Source organism: Ictidomys tridecemlineatus, chromosome 2 (assembly GCF_052094955.1).
Source record: "Ictidomys tridecemlineatus isolate mIctTri1 chromosome 2, mIctTri1.hap1, whole genome shotgun sequence".
In the NCBI taxonomy this organism is placed as follows: domain Eukaryota; kingdom Metazoa; phylum Chordata; class Mammalia; order Rodentia; family Sciuridae; genus Ictidomys; species Ictidomys tridecemlineatus.
Window position 1 is genome coordinate 198,775,880 of NC_135478.1, and position 15,075 is coordinate 198,790,954.

The 15,075-nt window shown below is 38.7% G+C and overlaps 1 protein-coding gene across 5 annotated transcripts in view; it reads right to left on the bottom strand.

The window, feature by feature from the left end:
• Window positions 1-15,075, bottom strand: part of Dync1i1 (dynein cytoplasmic 1 intermediate chain 1) — a 293,572-nt gene that overhangs the window by 203,691 nt on the left and 74,806 nt on the right. For all 5 annotated transcript variants that reach the window (XM_078040389.1, XM_005331795.4, XM_005331801.4 and 2 more), the window contains one exon: window positions 14,415-14,530. In XM_078040389.1, coding sequence (XP_077896515.1) covers window positions 14,415-14,530 — 116 coding nt within the window. The remainder of the gene's footprint in view (window positions 1-14,414; window positions 14,531-15,075) is intronic.

The window sequence follows — 15,075 nt, forward strand, 5'->3', positions numbered from 1 at the left end:
ACCAATCACTAACAGACTACAGCTGAATTTTATGTCTGCCATTCTATTTTTGTTTTCTGTGTGTCTCATGATATTTTTGTTCTTCTATTCTTCTTTTACTACTTTTTTTTTGCAGTAAGTGAACATTTTCTAATGTAACATCTTACTTTGTAATGATTTTCACTCTTATTTTGAGTTATTACCATAATGATTACTTTAAGACTTATCATAAGCATTATGCCTTAGCAGGGTCTGTTTCAGATTCATACAAACTTAATTCCAATGAAATATAGAAATATTATAGCCACACAGCTCTGTTCCCTTTCTCCCTTTTAAATGCTATTATTGCTGTACATCTCTATGTGCTACAAATTGAAGAATGCATTTATAATTATTACTTTCTATAACTGTACATATTTTAAAGAAGCTGAGAGAAGAGAACAATTATATACTTACAGCTTTTATTATTTAACCTTCATAGTTCCTATTCCTGGTTCTCTTTATTTGTTCCTCTGGATTCAAATTACCATTTATAGTCATCTCCTCAGTCCAAATGCAGCTTTGCTCCTACCCACTTCTTTTGTGATGTTATTAGAAAATATATTACATTTTCTATATTATAGGCCCAACAACATAATTATATGCATGGTGTTTTATATAACTATTTTTTAAATCAGAAGTATGGAAAACAAAAAATAAGAAAAATATTTACTTATACTATTTACTTATACTGTCTATTATAGTTACTTATTAAACTCCACATGTGTTCTTTGTTTTTTCCTATGGATTTGAATTAGTGTCTGGGACTCCTTGCTTTTAGCATTTCTTGTAAAATGGGTCTGTAGCAATGAATCATCTCAGTGATTAATTATCTGGGAATATCTTTATTTCACCTTCATTTTTGAAAGATGAATTTCCTAGGTCATGATTCTTGGCTAACAGTTTTTGTCTTTGAGCACTCTGAATGTCTCCCACTGTCTTCTGGTCCTCACTGTTTCTGATGAGAAGTCACAGAAATTCATCACATTGGAGATTCCTTCGAAAGTGAAGATACATTTTCTCTTGCTGCTTTCAGGATATTCTCCTGGTCTTTGGCTTTCAGTATTTATACTTTAAGGTGACTGTTGAACTCTGCATTTAGCCCACTCGGAACAGTTTCAGACTCTTGGTTTGTAGATTGAAGGTTTTCAACAAATTTGTAATGTTTTCATCTATTTTTTGGAATATTTTTCCTGTTTTTCTCACCTATCCTTCCAGCACTCACATTGAATGTACATTGATTCGCTTAATTGTATCCCACATTATTCTAAAGTGCTTCTTTTTCCTTTGTTATTTTTTTCTCTAACTTAAATATTGTACACTATCAATCTATTGACTGGCATATTGTGCACTATCAGTCTATCTTTCAGTTTGTTAAGTTTTTCTTTTGTCAGTTAAGTGTACTGTTATGTCCCATGGATAAAATTTTCACTTCTGCTTTCGTATTGAATTACAGAATTTACACTTGGTTCTTTTACATAAATACATAATTCCATCTTTATTGATAATCTTTGATGAAATATGGTAATCATACCTTCATTTACTTATTTAATCATGGTTTCCTTTAGTTTTTTGAAAACACAAACATGCACACTACTTTGGAGTCTCAAAAATATCTGGTTGCCCCTGCATATAATTTCTGTTGCCCACTTCCTGCCCCTATCCATGTATGGGTCATATTTTCTGGTTTCTTTGTATGCTTCATAATTTTTTGTTGGAAACTGGATTATTGTGCACTATCAATTTATCTATTATAGCAACTTTCAGTACTGGTCACATCACACCTACACCCAGGTTTGTAATTGTTATTTGCTTATTTATGTTTTCAGTGACTTGGTGGATTATTTTAGTGAAATCTGTTCTGTCTCCCTCATAGTATCTCATAGTATAAAGCCTAGACATTTCTCCTTGAAGAGTAAAGTCTTGGGTATATGCATAGTCATTCTGGAATAACAGGTTTTTACAGTCCTTTTCCTAAATTATATCTCCTATCAAGTTCACTAATTTCTGACTGGTTGCTTTATTTTTTTCATCAATGTTCTTGGGCACAGATTTCTGCACAAATCCAATTAAATTCAGGCTCATTAACAGCAGTTTTTTGTTTGTTCATTAGTTGGTTTCTGGGGCTAATATTGAACCTAGGGCCTTGTGTATGCTAGGCAAGCACTCTACTACTGAGATAATAGACTGAGATATACCCCCAGTCCATTGAGATTAGTCTTTAAAATTTGTTGTTAGCTATCTCTTTCCCTGGTTCTTTCTATGTTTTAGATTGTATACCTAACACATCTACCAGTACCCTCTTAACTGCCTTCCACCAGAACCATGATTGTTTTGAGAATGTCCTTAGGCTTGAACATTTGTAAATTCTATAGCAATTTAAGTCAGCTTCCTTAGGATAGATTTTGTGCTCTCTGTTTTATGGCCTTCACACATCCCTCCACCCCTCTCTCTCTCAGCAAAATCTTTGAGACAAGATGGAGCTTGCAGAGGGCAGGTTGGACATTTCTCTCTGAAGGACACTTCTACTTTAAGAGCTGGGTTGGGTTGTGGCAGAGCAGGATACAGCAGTAAGCTCTAGTCAACACAGCTTGCCTCTCTCAACATGGACCTCTGCTTTACACATGACTTTGAGTGAAAGCAACTGGGCCCCATTATTCTCAGCATCCTGAACCCAAAATAAAGCCTCCATCTCTCAAATCAGGTTAAGGCTGAAGAAGAACACCCCTAACCTCACAGTCACACTTGCCTGGAACTTAGCCTCTGTTCCAGGTAGCTAGCTAGGGATAGAATAAGAAATGTTATTATTCTGCCCCTCCCAGGAAGATACCATAACCCTCCAATAGGGAGCTGGAGGTACAGGCAGCCCACCTGAATTGGAGTTTCCTTACAACTGTATTGGGAGTAGGGAGGAAGAGAATGGGCTATAGTTTAAACATAATAAACTCTTCCTGTTTTTACCAATTTTTAGTGAGTTTCCTAATGATTTTTATCTTATCTGCTGTATGCTCTTAGGACCATTTTTAGAAATTTTAAATATGTATGTGTGTGTGTGTGTGTGTGTGTGTGTGTGTGTGTGTTTTATAATTTGTACCAGTTTACTGGGAAAGAGATTCATGGAGAATCTCATGCTGCCATGCTGGAAGTGAAATCTTTGTAGACTTTTTGAACTAAGTAACATATGAATTATTATTATTCTGGTAACAAAAGGCCTATTATAATATTATTTAGTCCTGGCTTTCTTGTTTGTGTCATTGATGAAGAGAGATAAGCAGAAACAACTTCTTGCTTAGAAATCGGGAGGAGACCATTACATGACAGGTCTCATTCACCGCAAGAAAACAGCTTGAGCCTTGCTGGGGGTAGTTGGCATGATAAGACAGAAAGAAAAACTGGTAAGTGCTTCCCTCAGAAATTTTGAGGCATGGTCACTGAATCGAGACTCAGTCTGCCACGGGGTTGGCTATGGTGGGTAAAAATATGGGCTGAAAGTAGACTTCTAGGCAATGGGGCTGGATGGAGGATGGGTTATGGATTTGGGGTCTGGAGACAATGAAAACTGAGAGGACACCAAGCCATCAGCAGGAAGATGGCCAGAATTCCCCAGGAACCTTGCCAAAAGAAGAGATCACAAGTTCATCCGCTGCAGGATTTAGCACTGGGTGCCAGTACCAAGGTGGACGAAGAATATTATGTCAGTAAGCAATAGATGTATCTAGCAAGCTACCAAGGACTGGTACAAGGTCAGAGTCCCTCTCATCCTCTCAACTCCACCAAGGCCATGGGATCACGTATACCTCACCTCTCACCCATCTACACTTGGCATTGATCTAAGGAAAGATGAGGGTGAGGCTTTATGAAAGTTTGAGCATTTCCACCCAAGATTAATGGAACATACTAACAGAGACTGTTAAAAATAAAAGAGTGGACTAAGGTTATTTATTTCATACATTTTCCCCTGACAACCAGTAGTATTGTAGACAGCTGCAGACAAAATAAAGGAGCTGAAATCTCTCTGCACTTCTGATTTATAAGGTGAGTAAATTCTGCAGCAACACTACAAGTCCAATAATGTATATGAGTGTGCCAGGCACATAATAAATATTATTTTTTCTTTGCATCCCTTTTTTTCTTCTTACACTAAAGAAAGCATTTTTCCAATATACATTTTTAGCCACCCAGCATCCAAACACCCTTTTTTGGAGAGGAATGTACCAAAATAGGTTAAAAGCAGAGTCAGAGTCACCCCAGACATTATGGAAGGTATACAGTGGGTGGGGAGGTTATTTCTCTGCCTTGTCCATCGCTGCTGATGCAGTGCCTGGTTACTTAGGCCTAGCTAATGGGTTTCTAGCTCTTGAAGTCTCCAGGGAGCCCTGTTAAGGAGGAGTTGGAGGTTTTCAAGGCAATAGTGACCAGAGAGTTCAAGTTCTGAGACGAAGTTGAGTGTACAGTGACAGGAAGTCCAGAGGTTCAGATCTTCTAACCAGGCGGGTGAAGGGGGTGACCATGCCGTATTAGCTGCTGTCTCTGTCTGCTCAGGTTGCCAAGACAGAATCCCATAGACTAGATGGCTTGAAGAACAGAAATTTATTTGTTCACAATTCTGGAGGCTGGGAAGGCCAAGATCAAGGTGCTGAGCAACTCAGATTGTGGTGAGGGCTTGCATCCTGGCTAACAGGTGGTTGCTTTCTCTCTGTGTCTGCACATAGCTTTCCTTGGCTTGTGTATATGGAGAGAAATAGAGAGAGATCCTTTTCTGCCATCTTTTAAGGCCAACAGTCCTATCAAAGCCCCACCATTATGACTTCCTTTAACTTAAATTATGTCCTAAGGACTTTGTCTCCAAATACAGTTGTTTTGGAATTGGGGCTTCAATACATGAATTTTGAGGGGATAGAATTCAGTCCAGAGAAGCTGCCTAACTTCCTTCCTATTTCCAGCCTAATTCTCTGATTTTTTTTTCATTAATTCTCTCAAGTATCTCCTACCACCTCACCTCAAATTCATTTTTTCTTCACGTTATCCAGAATAGTTTCTATTGTTAGTAATTATAAACCCAATAGTATAGAACTAGTATCAGAAGACAGTCACTTGGGGAATTGGTGTTGGTTATCTGTTTTAGTTGATGTTAAAGAATATGAAAATGAAAATTCAGTTAGAGTTCAAGAATGGGAACCCATCAACCATAACAAATAGTTAAATAATGTTTTTTTCCCCCTGTGGAGATCTTTAATGAATGTCCATTGTAAAGGAAGATTTTAGGGTATCAAGTTGTCACTGCTATGGAATAATGTGAATTTTCCATAAAGAATTTATATAAAGAATTTAAAGACACTAGGGTGTGATGACCACTACTATTGGGCCTGGACAGCTAAAGAAGTAGATGAGAAGTTCAAATCTTTGTATTTTAGCTGAAGGCCTAGACCCAGAGGGCATTCTCTAGTTTTGAAGAACATTTACAGAAAATGTTTCCCCCAAACACAAAGTTCAGATTCTGGAGGTTACTGAACAAAGTCTGCTGAATTGCCAGTGTTACCAATAACTTACATAAAAGTGACAGCAATAATCAGGAAATCGTGGGAAATTGGAGGGAGTGGCAAAAATATGTAGGCCTTGGAGGTGAATACTCCCAAACTACGTTCTCTACTGAATTTTGATGGAGAATCGAAGAAGACTCATCTTTCTCTCTGCATTTTCATCATTCTTATGTTATTTTTTTGTTTGCTTGTTTGTTTTTTATTGTTGTGACCAAAATACCTGACGTAAACAAATTAAAGGAGGAAATATTTATTTGGGTTATGGTTTCAGGGGTTCCAGTCTATGGTTAGCTGGCTCATTGCTCTTGGCCTGAAGTGAGACAGAACATTATGGTGGAACAGTGTGGCAAAGGAAAGCTGTCAGCTTATGGCAGCTTATGGCAGCCAGGAAACTCAGACAACAGAACTGAACTGGGCACAAGTAATAGTCCCTAAGGGCATGAACCCAGTGACCTACTACCTCTCTCCATGCCCTACCTACCTACAGTTTCCACCACTTCCTAGTTGTCCAAGTAGCCACCAATGGACTAGTCCGCTGATGAAGTCAGAGTCCTCATGATCCCACCACGTTCCAAAAGCCCCACATGGCTGTCATGGAGACCAAGTTTTCAACAAATAAGTTCTTGGGGGACACTTCAGATCCAAATTTTAACAGTCTTGCACCAGGATTGACCCAGCTCTGTTGCTCTATACTTAGATCTTGACCTTCTCATTCTGAACATGAGGCATCATGTTTATAGGACCTGAAGTGTATACTGTAGCTGGTACCTTCAAAACCTAGTTAAGAGATGTGCAGGTCAGAAAATGCAGAAAAATTCTTTGAAAATATAGGAAGCAGCCATACTCTAGGAAAGTTTCCATGGGTCTAGTGGTCTGGTAAATGCTCAGGTATGTGGTAAATAATGGTTCTCTGCTTGGTGGGCTACTTTGGATTTTGTAAGTAAGATATTCAACATTTGCATGTACTTATTCATTCCTTTCACCAGGTAATTCAAAAGATTTCTACTTTAAAGTGGCCATACCACTTAGATATTATGGTCCAGCTGATGCAATGGTACCTCAAGTGTGGGGCAAATCAAACTCTTCCTACAAGGAGAATTACAGCAGAGGTCCTCAGATTTTAGAACAATGACGTAACCTCTTCACTGTATTATCACTCTCCCTTTAAAAGATAGGTCTTGGTTTGCTCAGGAGCCTGAGGAGAGAATGAGCCTTGACCAAGAGATGCCAGAAGACTCTGGAAAACAAACTACATTATGAATCACAGTGACATGAGTCACAGTAACCCACCTGGCCATTAAGTCAGGTGAAGGCATGGTTTCCTTTACAACTGGTCAAGCACTCTATACCGGGCTGCAATGAACAAGCCATGAGCCAGCTGCTGCTCAGACTCCCAGTGTTCTTACTCGTACTGGTCACCCCTCCCTCAGCCTAAAGAGAAATGACCTGTGACTACCTGTCTGAAGAGCAAACATCTGGGCCTAGACTGTGGGAAGGTCTAAGTGACATGTTGGCTCAAGCCAAACATAGACTGCTAAATGTAGAGCCTCTTATATGAGGCCTGAAGTTCAGTGTGGAAGAAAAGCCATTGTGATTCCACTAGAGGAAAAGAACTTTGACCATCATATCTCAAAGCCCACTTTGCTTGGAAGAACAGACTGTATGAGAAAAAGCTCTGTAATTATCCATGGATAGCGACTGATGCATTAACTGAGAAATCCAGGTTATAGTGAACACAGGTGGCAAAAGGTTTGGGGGAAAGTATATGGAGGGAACTTTAAAAATATATCTGGACATGATATTTCTTTTCTTTGTCCTTTTTTTTTTTGGTATTTCTATATCATCAAAAGTTATGCACTAAAGGAGGCTCTAGTGATTAGGTAAAAGAGTTGACCTGTTCTATAATGTCCCTCATCCTCCTGTGTCAAGCTGCATAAGTGCTTGCTGAGTGTCTACAGTAGCAATAACAGAGGCTATACAAAGGCTCAGTTTCCTTATCTAAGGTTTCCCTGGCTAGTCTCCTACTGGAGAGCAACCCAAATACCCAATATTAGACCATATCTTGAAAGAAGAGTCAGCCAGTTCATCATTTTGATCCTTTCTCTCTTTGCTAGAATTGCTGCTTATTCTGGATTTTCCTCTCCTGCCTCTCCTAGGTTTAACAGTCACAAATTTTCTGAAAACTTTACATTTTGCTATGACTTTGGTGTCTGACTAGCTTCTTTTGGTTTCTGCCTATCATCTGAACCTGGTTTTACCGACCTTCATGTTGATTCTGCGAGTTTGGGAATATCCTTCTATTCAAACTCTTACTTAGACTCTTACTATATTGACTACAGTTTCTAACATTTGAAATGATGAATTCTGAAGCACTTTTTTTCCACCTCCTATACCATGACCTCTCTTTTGTTTTCTGCAAAGCTTTCTACTTGTGAAACCCATGAATATACAAAAAAAAAAATTAAATGCTGAAGTCAGCTACTTTAAAAAATGTGATTAATTAACCGGGTAATTCATGGTTAAACAGAAAATTCCCAATCTTTCTAATATTAAACTATTCATTTTCCAGTGTTCCTAAATACAGAACCATGATCAAGATATAATCTTATTTTGAGACTGAAGTTCACATGGTATTCTCAGCAGGCCAAGCTTCTCTAGGTCTTTCCTCTTTCTATAGAACTACCCATTAAGGAAGTATAGGGAATAAGACAGAATCTCCATATACTAGGTCTTGCTCTGCATTTTGTCTTTTTTATTGGATTTCTAATTTTTCTAGTTTCATTTTTAGTTGTCATTTAGCTTCATCTTGTTTTCCCAATTTACAAGGATATTCTGGATAAATGAGTATATTTTTACTGAGAGTTGATTGTACTGCAATGATACTGTCACTAGAGGCTTTATAAACTTTTTAGGATGATAATATTGTAATATGAAGACCCCTGCATTAGTCAGTGATTTTAATCTAAATCAAGCATTAAACCACGAAAGCTCTCTTAACCATAGCTTTAAAAAAAAGTGGTTGAGAGAGGGGAAAATAATTTTTTTATTATAAGAATTTTCCTGTTCAATATAAATATCTTTTTCAAAAAGTCTGTAATATCTATGTTTCTATCTGATATTTGAATTCCAGGAGACTTGCTAAGATGATTTAAAATTAACTTTTTTAAAGAAAGCTAATATCCCAGGAGAGGGTCCCCCAATCTCAGACCTTTGTTAACAAGGGTCTGGGGGCTCTATAGTTTGTTCTGAAAAAGGATTAAGACTTTAAACAAGTGTCAAAGGGTAAATATCAGGCATCTTTTAAGAAAGAAAAATAAATCAGGTGTCAATAATGCTCTGGAACAGTCTATTATTATCATGCAACAGAGACTAAAAATAGGGTTAGTAAGTATATCATCTTTTAAAAAATTATTTATTTATTCTAGTTTGTTATACATGATGGCAGAATGCAATTCATCTCATATTACATATATAGAGCACAATTTTTCAAGTCACTGATTATACACAAAGTATTTTCACACCATTCATGTCTTCATACATGTACTTAGGATAATGATGTCTAACTCATTCCACCATCATTCCTACCAACTTTGTATACCATCTTACTAGAAATTTTTAATATGCAGCCATACACTACCACAGGTTGCTACCACACACTTGCCTGATTTCAGTTTTAAGGTTCCAACCAAACATTTCCCTTTGCATTCTCCAAAAATGACATTGGCAATTTTTTTTTAAATCAAAAATTTATACTTTTGAGGAAAGGAGGTGTGAGAAAACTCAAAACTTAAGTACTAGTGTGTCTCATATGGAAAGAGGGGAGAGAAGAGAGCAGTAAAGGTGGAGATAAGTGACAAGAGGTCAAGCATGGACTCTGATGGTCCTTTTTGACAGCAGGAAGATGGCGTGAAAGGGATGGATATCCCCAATGCCTACACTCAGGACTCTGAAGGGAGAACTCAGAGGTTTCCCACACTGGCTTCTGGGATGAAACGATGAGGCTTGAGCTGCCTCAATAGGAGACAGATTTGCTTCAGTCAAACCATCTAATGCCTACGTGGATATGGCTGATTTCTCAAAAAGGAGGAGAATCCAGAATACTGTCATTCAGCTTTCCTATGAACCTGGGTGGTCTTCTCACCCAAGCCCACTGTCCAGCCTGGTGAAGTGAAGGGCAGGCTGGCTCTCTGGGTCCCACTGCTCAACCTGTGAAATGATCACCAGGAGCTGCTAGCTTCATGCAGTGACTAAGTCCTTGAAACATGGCTAATGTAGCCAAGGCACTACATTTTTATGTTTATTTAACTGCAATTAATTGTTTAAATATTAAAATATACATCTGATTCAATTGTCAGAAAAGTTTTTAACATATTAGGAACAACAGTAGTATGTGAATCTACTTTTTAATTGCAAAGTTTTGAGATCCAACCCTGGTTCAAGAATTTTTGATGAAAAATTTTGGTCTGAATTTGGATAGGCGGCAAGTGTAAAGCACAAACCAGATTTTGAAGATGCCGTATAAAAAAAGAAGGTGCAATATCTCCTTGAGAATTTTTATACTGATTATATACTAAGATAACAACCTCTTGAATGTATGGCATTAAACAAAATAGATTTTTAAAATTAACAGTGACACATGTTTCTACTGGGCTAGACTATTCTAACTCCTTTATAGCAATCATTTCTCTGTGTGCAGCTTCTATAGTGAGTATAGAGAGGATTGGAAGTCAAAATAGCATTTCTCTATCTAAAAGAGAATATATATTTTTTAAAGTTCAAACGTGAAACAAGAACCTTCCTTAGCCACCTGCCTGCACAGCTCTTTTTACACACAAATTACATTAAGTAGCATCTCTGCACAGCAAAGTCTTGAAAGCCTGCTTTGCTCTATCCTGAGCCAACCCAGGCAGCCTCAGTGATTTTCTCCTTCAGTTTTCCTAACTATCATGTTCAGGCGTAGTCAATGTCTGCACCAGCCTGAAACAGAGGCCTGACTGAAACAGAAACAGGACCTCCCCTCACCACAGAATCTCACCCACATGATTTTTCCATATGAACGTCAGAAAACCAGAGCAGACTTGATGCATGGATCACACTCGCTGATATACAGTATTTCCTCTTCCTTCTTCCATCTCTCTGTGTGGGGTTTCTATAGCTTTAGTACTCTAGCATCACCTCATTCTTCATTTTTGCATCAATGTTTAGTAAGCACCTTCTTTCAGCCAGGAACTGTGTTGGGTATAAAGGTAAAGAACACACATCCTGCCCTCTAGGAAATCACAGACTAAAAGGTACACATATAAATAATAATTAAATACAGTGTGATAAGGGGGAAACAGATTATACCAGCAGCTCGAGGGAAATGTCAACCAGAAGAGGAATTACCAAGGAGAAGCTGGCCACTGAACACACTCCTGAAGGAAGGCACATGGGAGAGATGCCATTTGAGGCAGGGAACACAGAATGCGTCAAGGTACCAAGGCATGAGCCCGCAGGATACCCTGGAAAAATGCAAGCAGTTTGATATTTCTTGAGTAGAAGAAACAAGGTATAAGAGGGAAGAACAGGGAGGCAGTGGCTTAAATGTGATGACAAAGTTGCCATTTGTAAGATACCAGGAAGAAGAGAGGCCATTCAGAGAACTCTTCAACACGATCAACAGCTTGCAGAAGTTTCCTCCCCACTCAGCTTGGCTGGCGTCTTTCCAGCAGGTTAGGAAAGTCTCATACCTGGGAGCCATACAGAACCTGGAGCTGCTAGAGATGCCTGGCAACATCTTTGTCACTCAACAGCTTTGTGGGGTGCCTATTAGGAGCCCAGTCACTTACTCACTATAATAAACACACAGAAGACTGGCTCCCTAACCCCAGGATCTCATGGACAATCCAGGGAAATATTATAATAAGCAAAGCCGAGGCAATTTGGCAGGGAACCATTTTTTTTTTCCTTTCCTTACTACTTGGAAATAAAAAGCATGTGTTTAAAATGTTTGGGGGGTAGAGATAGCCTGCTCCAAATCAGTGTTCTCTATTCTCAGGGCTCCTTTCCCTACAACTAATGACCTAAGCAGACAAGGAAGGTCTAACTTATTTGAAAGAACAGTATTCATTAGAGACTGTATTTTGAAATCTTTCTAGTTTAAATCATTTTTTGGAGTATTTATCAAAAACGGATCATTATATCCCAAGTTAATGCCAGTATGAAGAGTATGTTCATTACAGAGCACACAGAGAAAGGAGGCTTAAGCTTGGCATATCCAAAGTACCTTCTCCTTCATTAAAAAAATAATAATAATAAAATGGAAATGTGTAGGAAGTGACTACATTTGAAATCCATTAGAAGTAGAACAAAATCAGTGCTCTGAGATCACCAGTTTGAATATCATTAAACTGTCCACTGTCAAACAGTGACTTAAAAAAATAATCATCAGGCTTTCATATATTATGAGCAGTAAAGTGGATTTTATATATACAGCAGCTACAAACGTTATCCACCCAAGACCCTCACTGTGTCCTAAAACTCAGTAGTTGGTGTTCTTGTCTCTGAAAGGCTGCAGTTGTCATGAAAACACTGCCATGGCTCAAACCCCAAGTGGAGAGCCAACTCAAATCTGCCACGTGGAAGGACCTCGCTGCTGACTTTCTTCGCTGCGCCCTCTCCTCCTGCCAGCTGCCTTCACACAGCAGGTGAGAGGCGGGTGCCAGGCATCTCAACAGCCTACTGGCTACAGGCAGCCAAAGGTCAAGTCAATGCCTGTGGTGACAGCACAATCCACTGAACCCAAATCTAAGGGTTTTTCTATCCAAACCCATCAGGGATGGCTTTAATGTCAAGAGCTACGGTAGCTAGCTTTGGGTTCAAATCTGTAATGTGGAATTTGAACCATCTAAATGTCTATCACCACAAGAAAGCTCTACGGGTCTTGTTAACAAAACAGAAAGAACTTCTGCCAATAGCTGAGAAATAAATTCCTCCTTTCCTGCTGCTTGGACCACAGCATAATGAGGGCTCCCCAGCTCTCTTTGCAGTAATAAAATGAAATGTACAGGCTTTTCCTTTTGATGTGTTCCAGTTCAAAAATTTAGAGCTGATGCCTTTTCATCCTTAATTTATCTTCCCTTGTAAATATTTCTGTACCATTTCCAATATCTTGAGTACACACATTTAAAAAAAAAAAACAATTCACTCCTTCTCCTGTTTCAGTTGTAGAACTTTATGTTATGGGTCAAATTTTGGGCTAAATAAACATACCTCCGACTACAGCTCTGCAAATACCTCTGGCAGCAAATTAACTCAAACAAATGTTTTGGTTGGGTGGTGAGGCTGTTTTTTAATTCTCTTCCTGTTCTTGTCTGGAGGCCCATGGATAGAACTCCCAAAGGTTCTTCTAACTTGGTATTTTCTGCCACTTTAACATACAGGTCTCCTTTGTTGACTGGTTTGTTCAAAATTTCACCACCAGAGGGTGCTACACTTCTGCTTTGAAAATTCTTTTCCCTATAGAGCTTGAACAATGGAGGCCCTGCTTCCAAGGAACTGTCCCCCAAACACCTGTAGTGATCAAAGCTTTTCAGGAGGCTTGTAGGCAGCACTGACCTTCAAGGACTAAGATTCATTCTGCCTTTGACAATATGTGTTTAGAATCGAGATTTAAAATCTTTGCAGCTTGCATGAGCTGCAGTGATTTAGATATCTGCTGTAAATCAAGCAGGAAATGCTAATCATTTTTTATTCTTTTTTTTTAAATTTTATTTTTTAGTTTTCAGTGGACACAATATCTTTATTTTTATTTTTTTATGTGGTGCTGAGGATCGAACCCAGTGCCCCGCGCATGCCAGGTGAGCGCACTACTGCTTGAACCACATCCCCAGCCCTCATTTTTATTCTTGGGACTTTTGTTGACTATGTACTATACCACAACAACAAACCCAGAACTCTAATATCCTCCTTACTATGCCAAACTATAACAGAAGATGAGTAAAGAGAGAATTTGCTCTGCTATATACACAATGTCACTTTCTAACAGTATGACTTTTACCAATTCTATTTTCAGTATGCATATCTCCAACATCTACTTCAATGTAATTGAGCTTTGATGCAGTCTGTATTCTAGGAAGCATTTTGATTTATCACCTTCAACTTTTCTTATTAGTGACTTTTTTTTTATGATTCACTGTGATTTGCATGTGAATTATTCAGTTGGTATTTTCTGGTACACATAAAGGAGGAAGGAAGTTCAATTCACTTACGTAAAGCTTTCATGGATAAAATTTTTAAGTTAAAGTCAGAAACTATGATGTAATGTTATCCGAATTAGCCAAGCAAATCAGAGGTCACCAGATTTTCTGTAAAGGACGAAAAATTTTATATTTTGTGAGTCAAAAGTTCTCTTTCATGCCTACTCAATCTGACCACTGTGTCAAGAAAGGAGCCATAGTTGTAAATAGCTGGAGGTAGCTATATCCCAATAAAATTTGATTTCTATAAACAGGTGGTAGACTGTGGGGTTTGCTGACCCTTGCAAAGATGAATCTGAATGTACACACTCTTATTACAATATTCACAAAGTGTCACTTATACAGGACTTTGATGATTTTCACCCTCCTCACATAATTTTGACATAGGGTGATCTCACTAGTTATTCATTTTAAAGTTCATGGGTCCCTTGGAGGAGTATCACAGAATTCCCTCTCCAGAGCTTTCAAAATCTGGAAAAATGTGCTTTGGGCTTTCTGTGTGCCATTGTGTCTCTACCCTATGAAGATGGCTTATGGTAAGATATGCAAACAATAAGAAGGATGTCACTCCCAATCGCTGCAGAAACAATCAGTAAAGTAAGCAAAAGGAATAGTTCACCTTCAGACTGATGTGTGGCAAGAGGGGTCTGCGTCTCCTTGGAGTAGGACACTACTTCCCTGGGCAGGAAATCCACCTGGGTGACCTTTGACACGCCCAGCTTATGCAGTCTTCTTCTGTAAGTAATGAAGGACAAAACTTAGAGAAGGAAGTCTTTCATCTCAGAATAGCAATCAGGAATAAAACAGATCACTACAACAAGCAATTCCCAAACTACCTTGACTTCTCAGTACAAGAGGCAGGTCATGACAGAGCTGTCTGACACTCGGGTTCTTGGCCCACCCTGGCCCATATTGGTGGGATGATGTCAGATAAGTCTGAAGCAGACCCTCCACATTTTGAAAGATGTTAATATAGCTCTGATGTGTGCAGAGGGCCATACTATGTGGTTTCGGATAAAGTTGTAGCTTGGCATTCCCAAACTAACTGTGACCACGTAGGAAATCATTTCTGAAAGATTACGCAACACTTCAAGTGTATCCAGGTGCCTTTAGATCCCTCATGTCATTTGTCCTCATGACCCCTCTGTGCAAGTAAGGACAGAAGCTATCATCTCCATTTTACAGATAAGGAAAGTGAGATCCAGTTCAGGGAACATACCAAGGGCATACAGCTCAGAGGCAGTAGAATTAGGATTAAAATAATATCGATTCCCCAAATA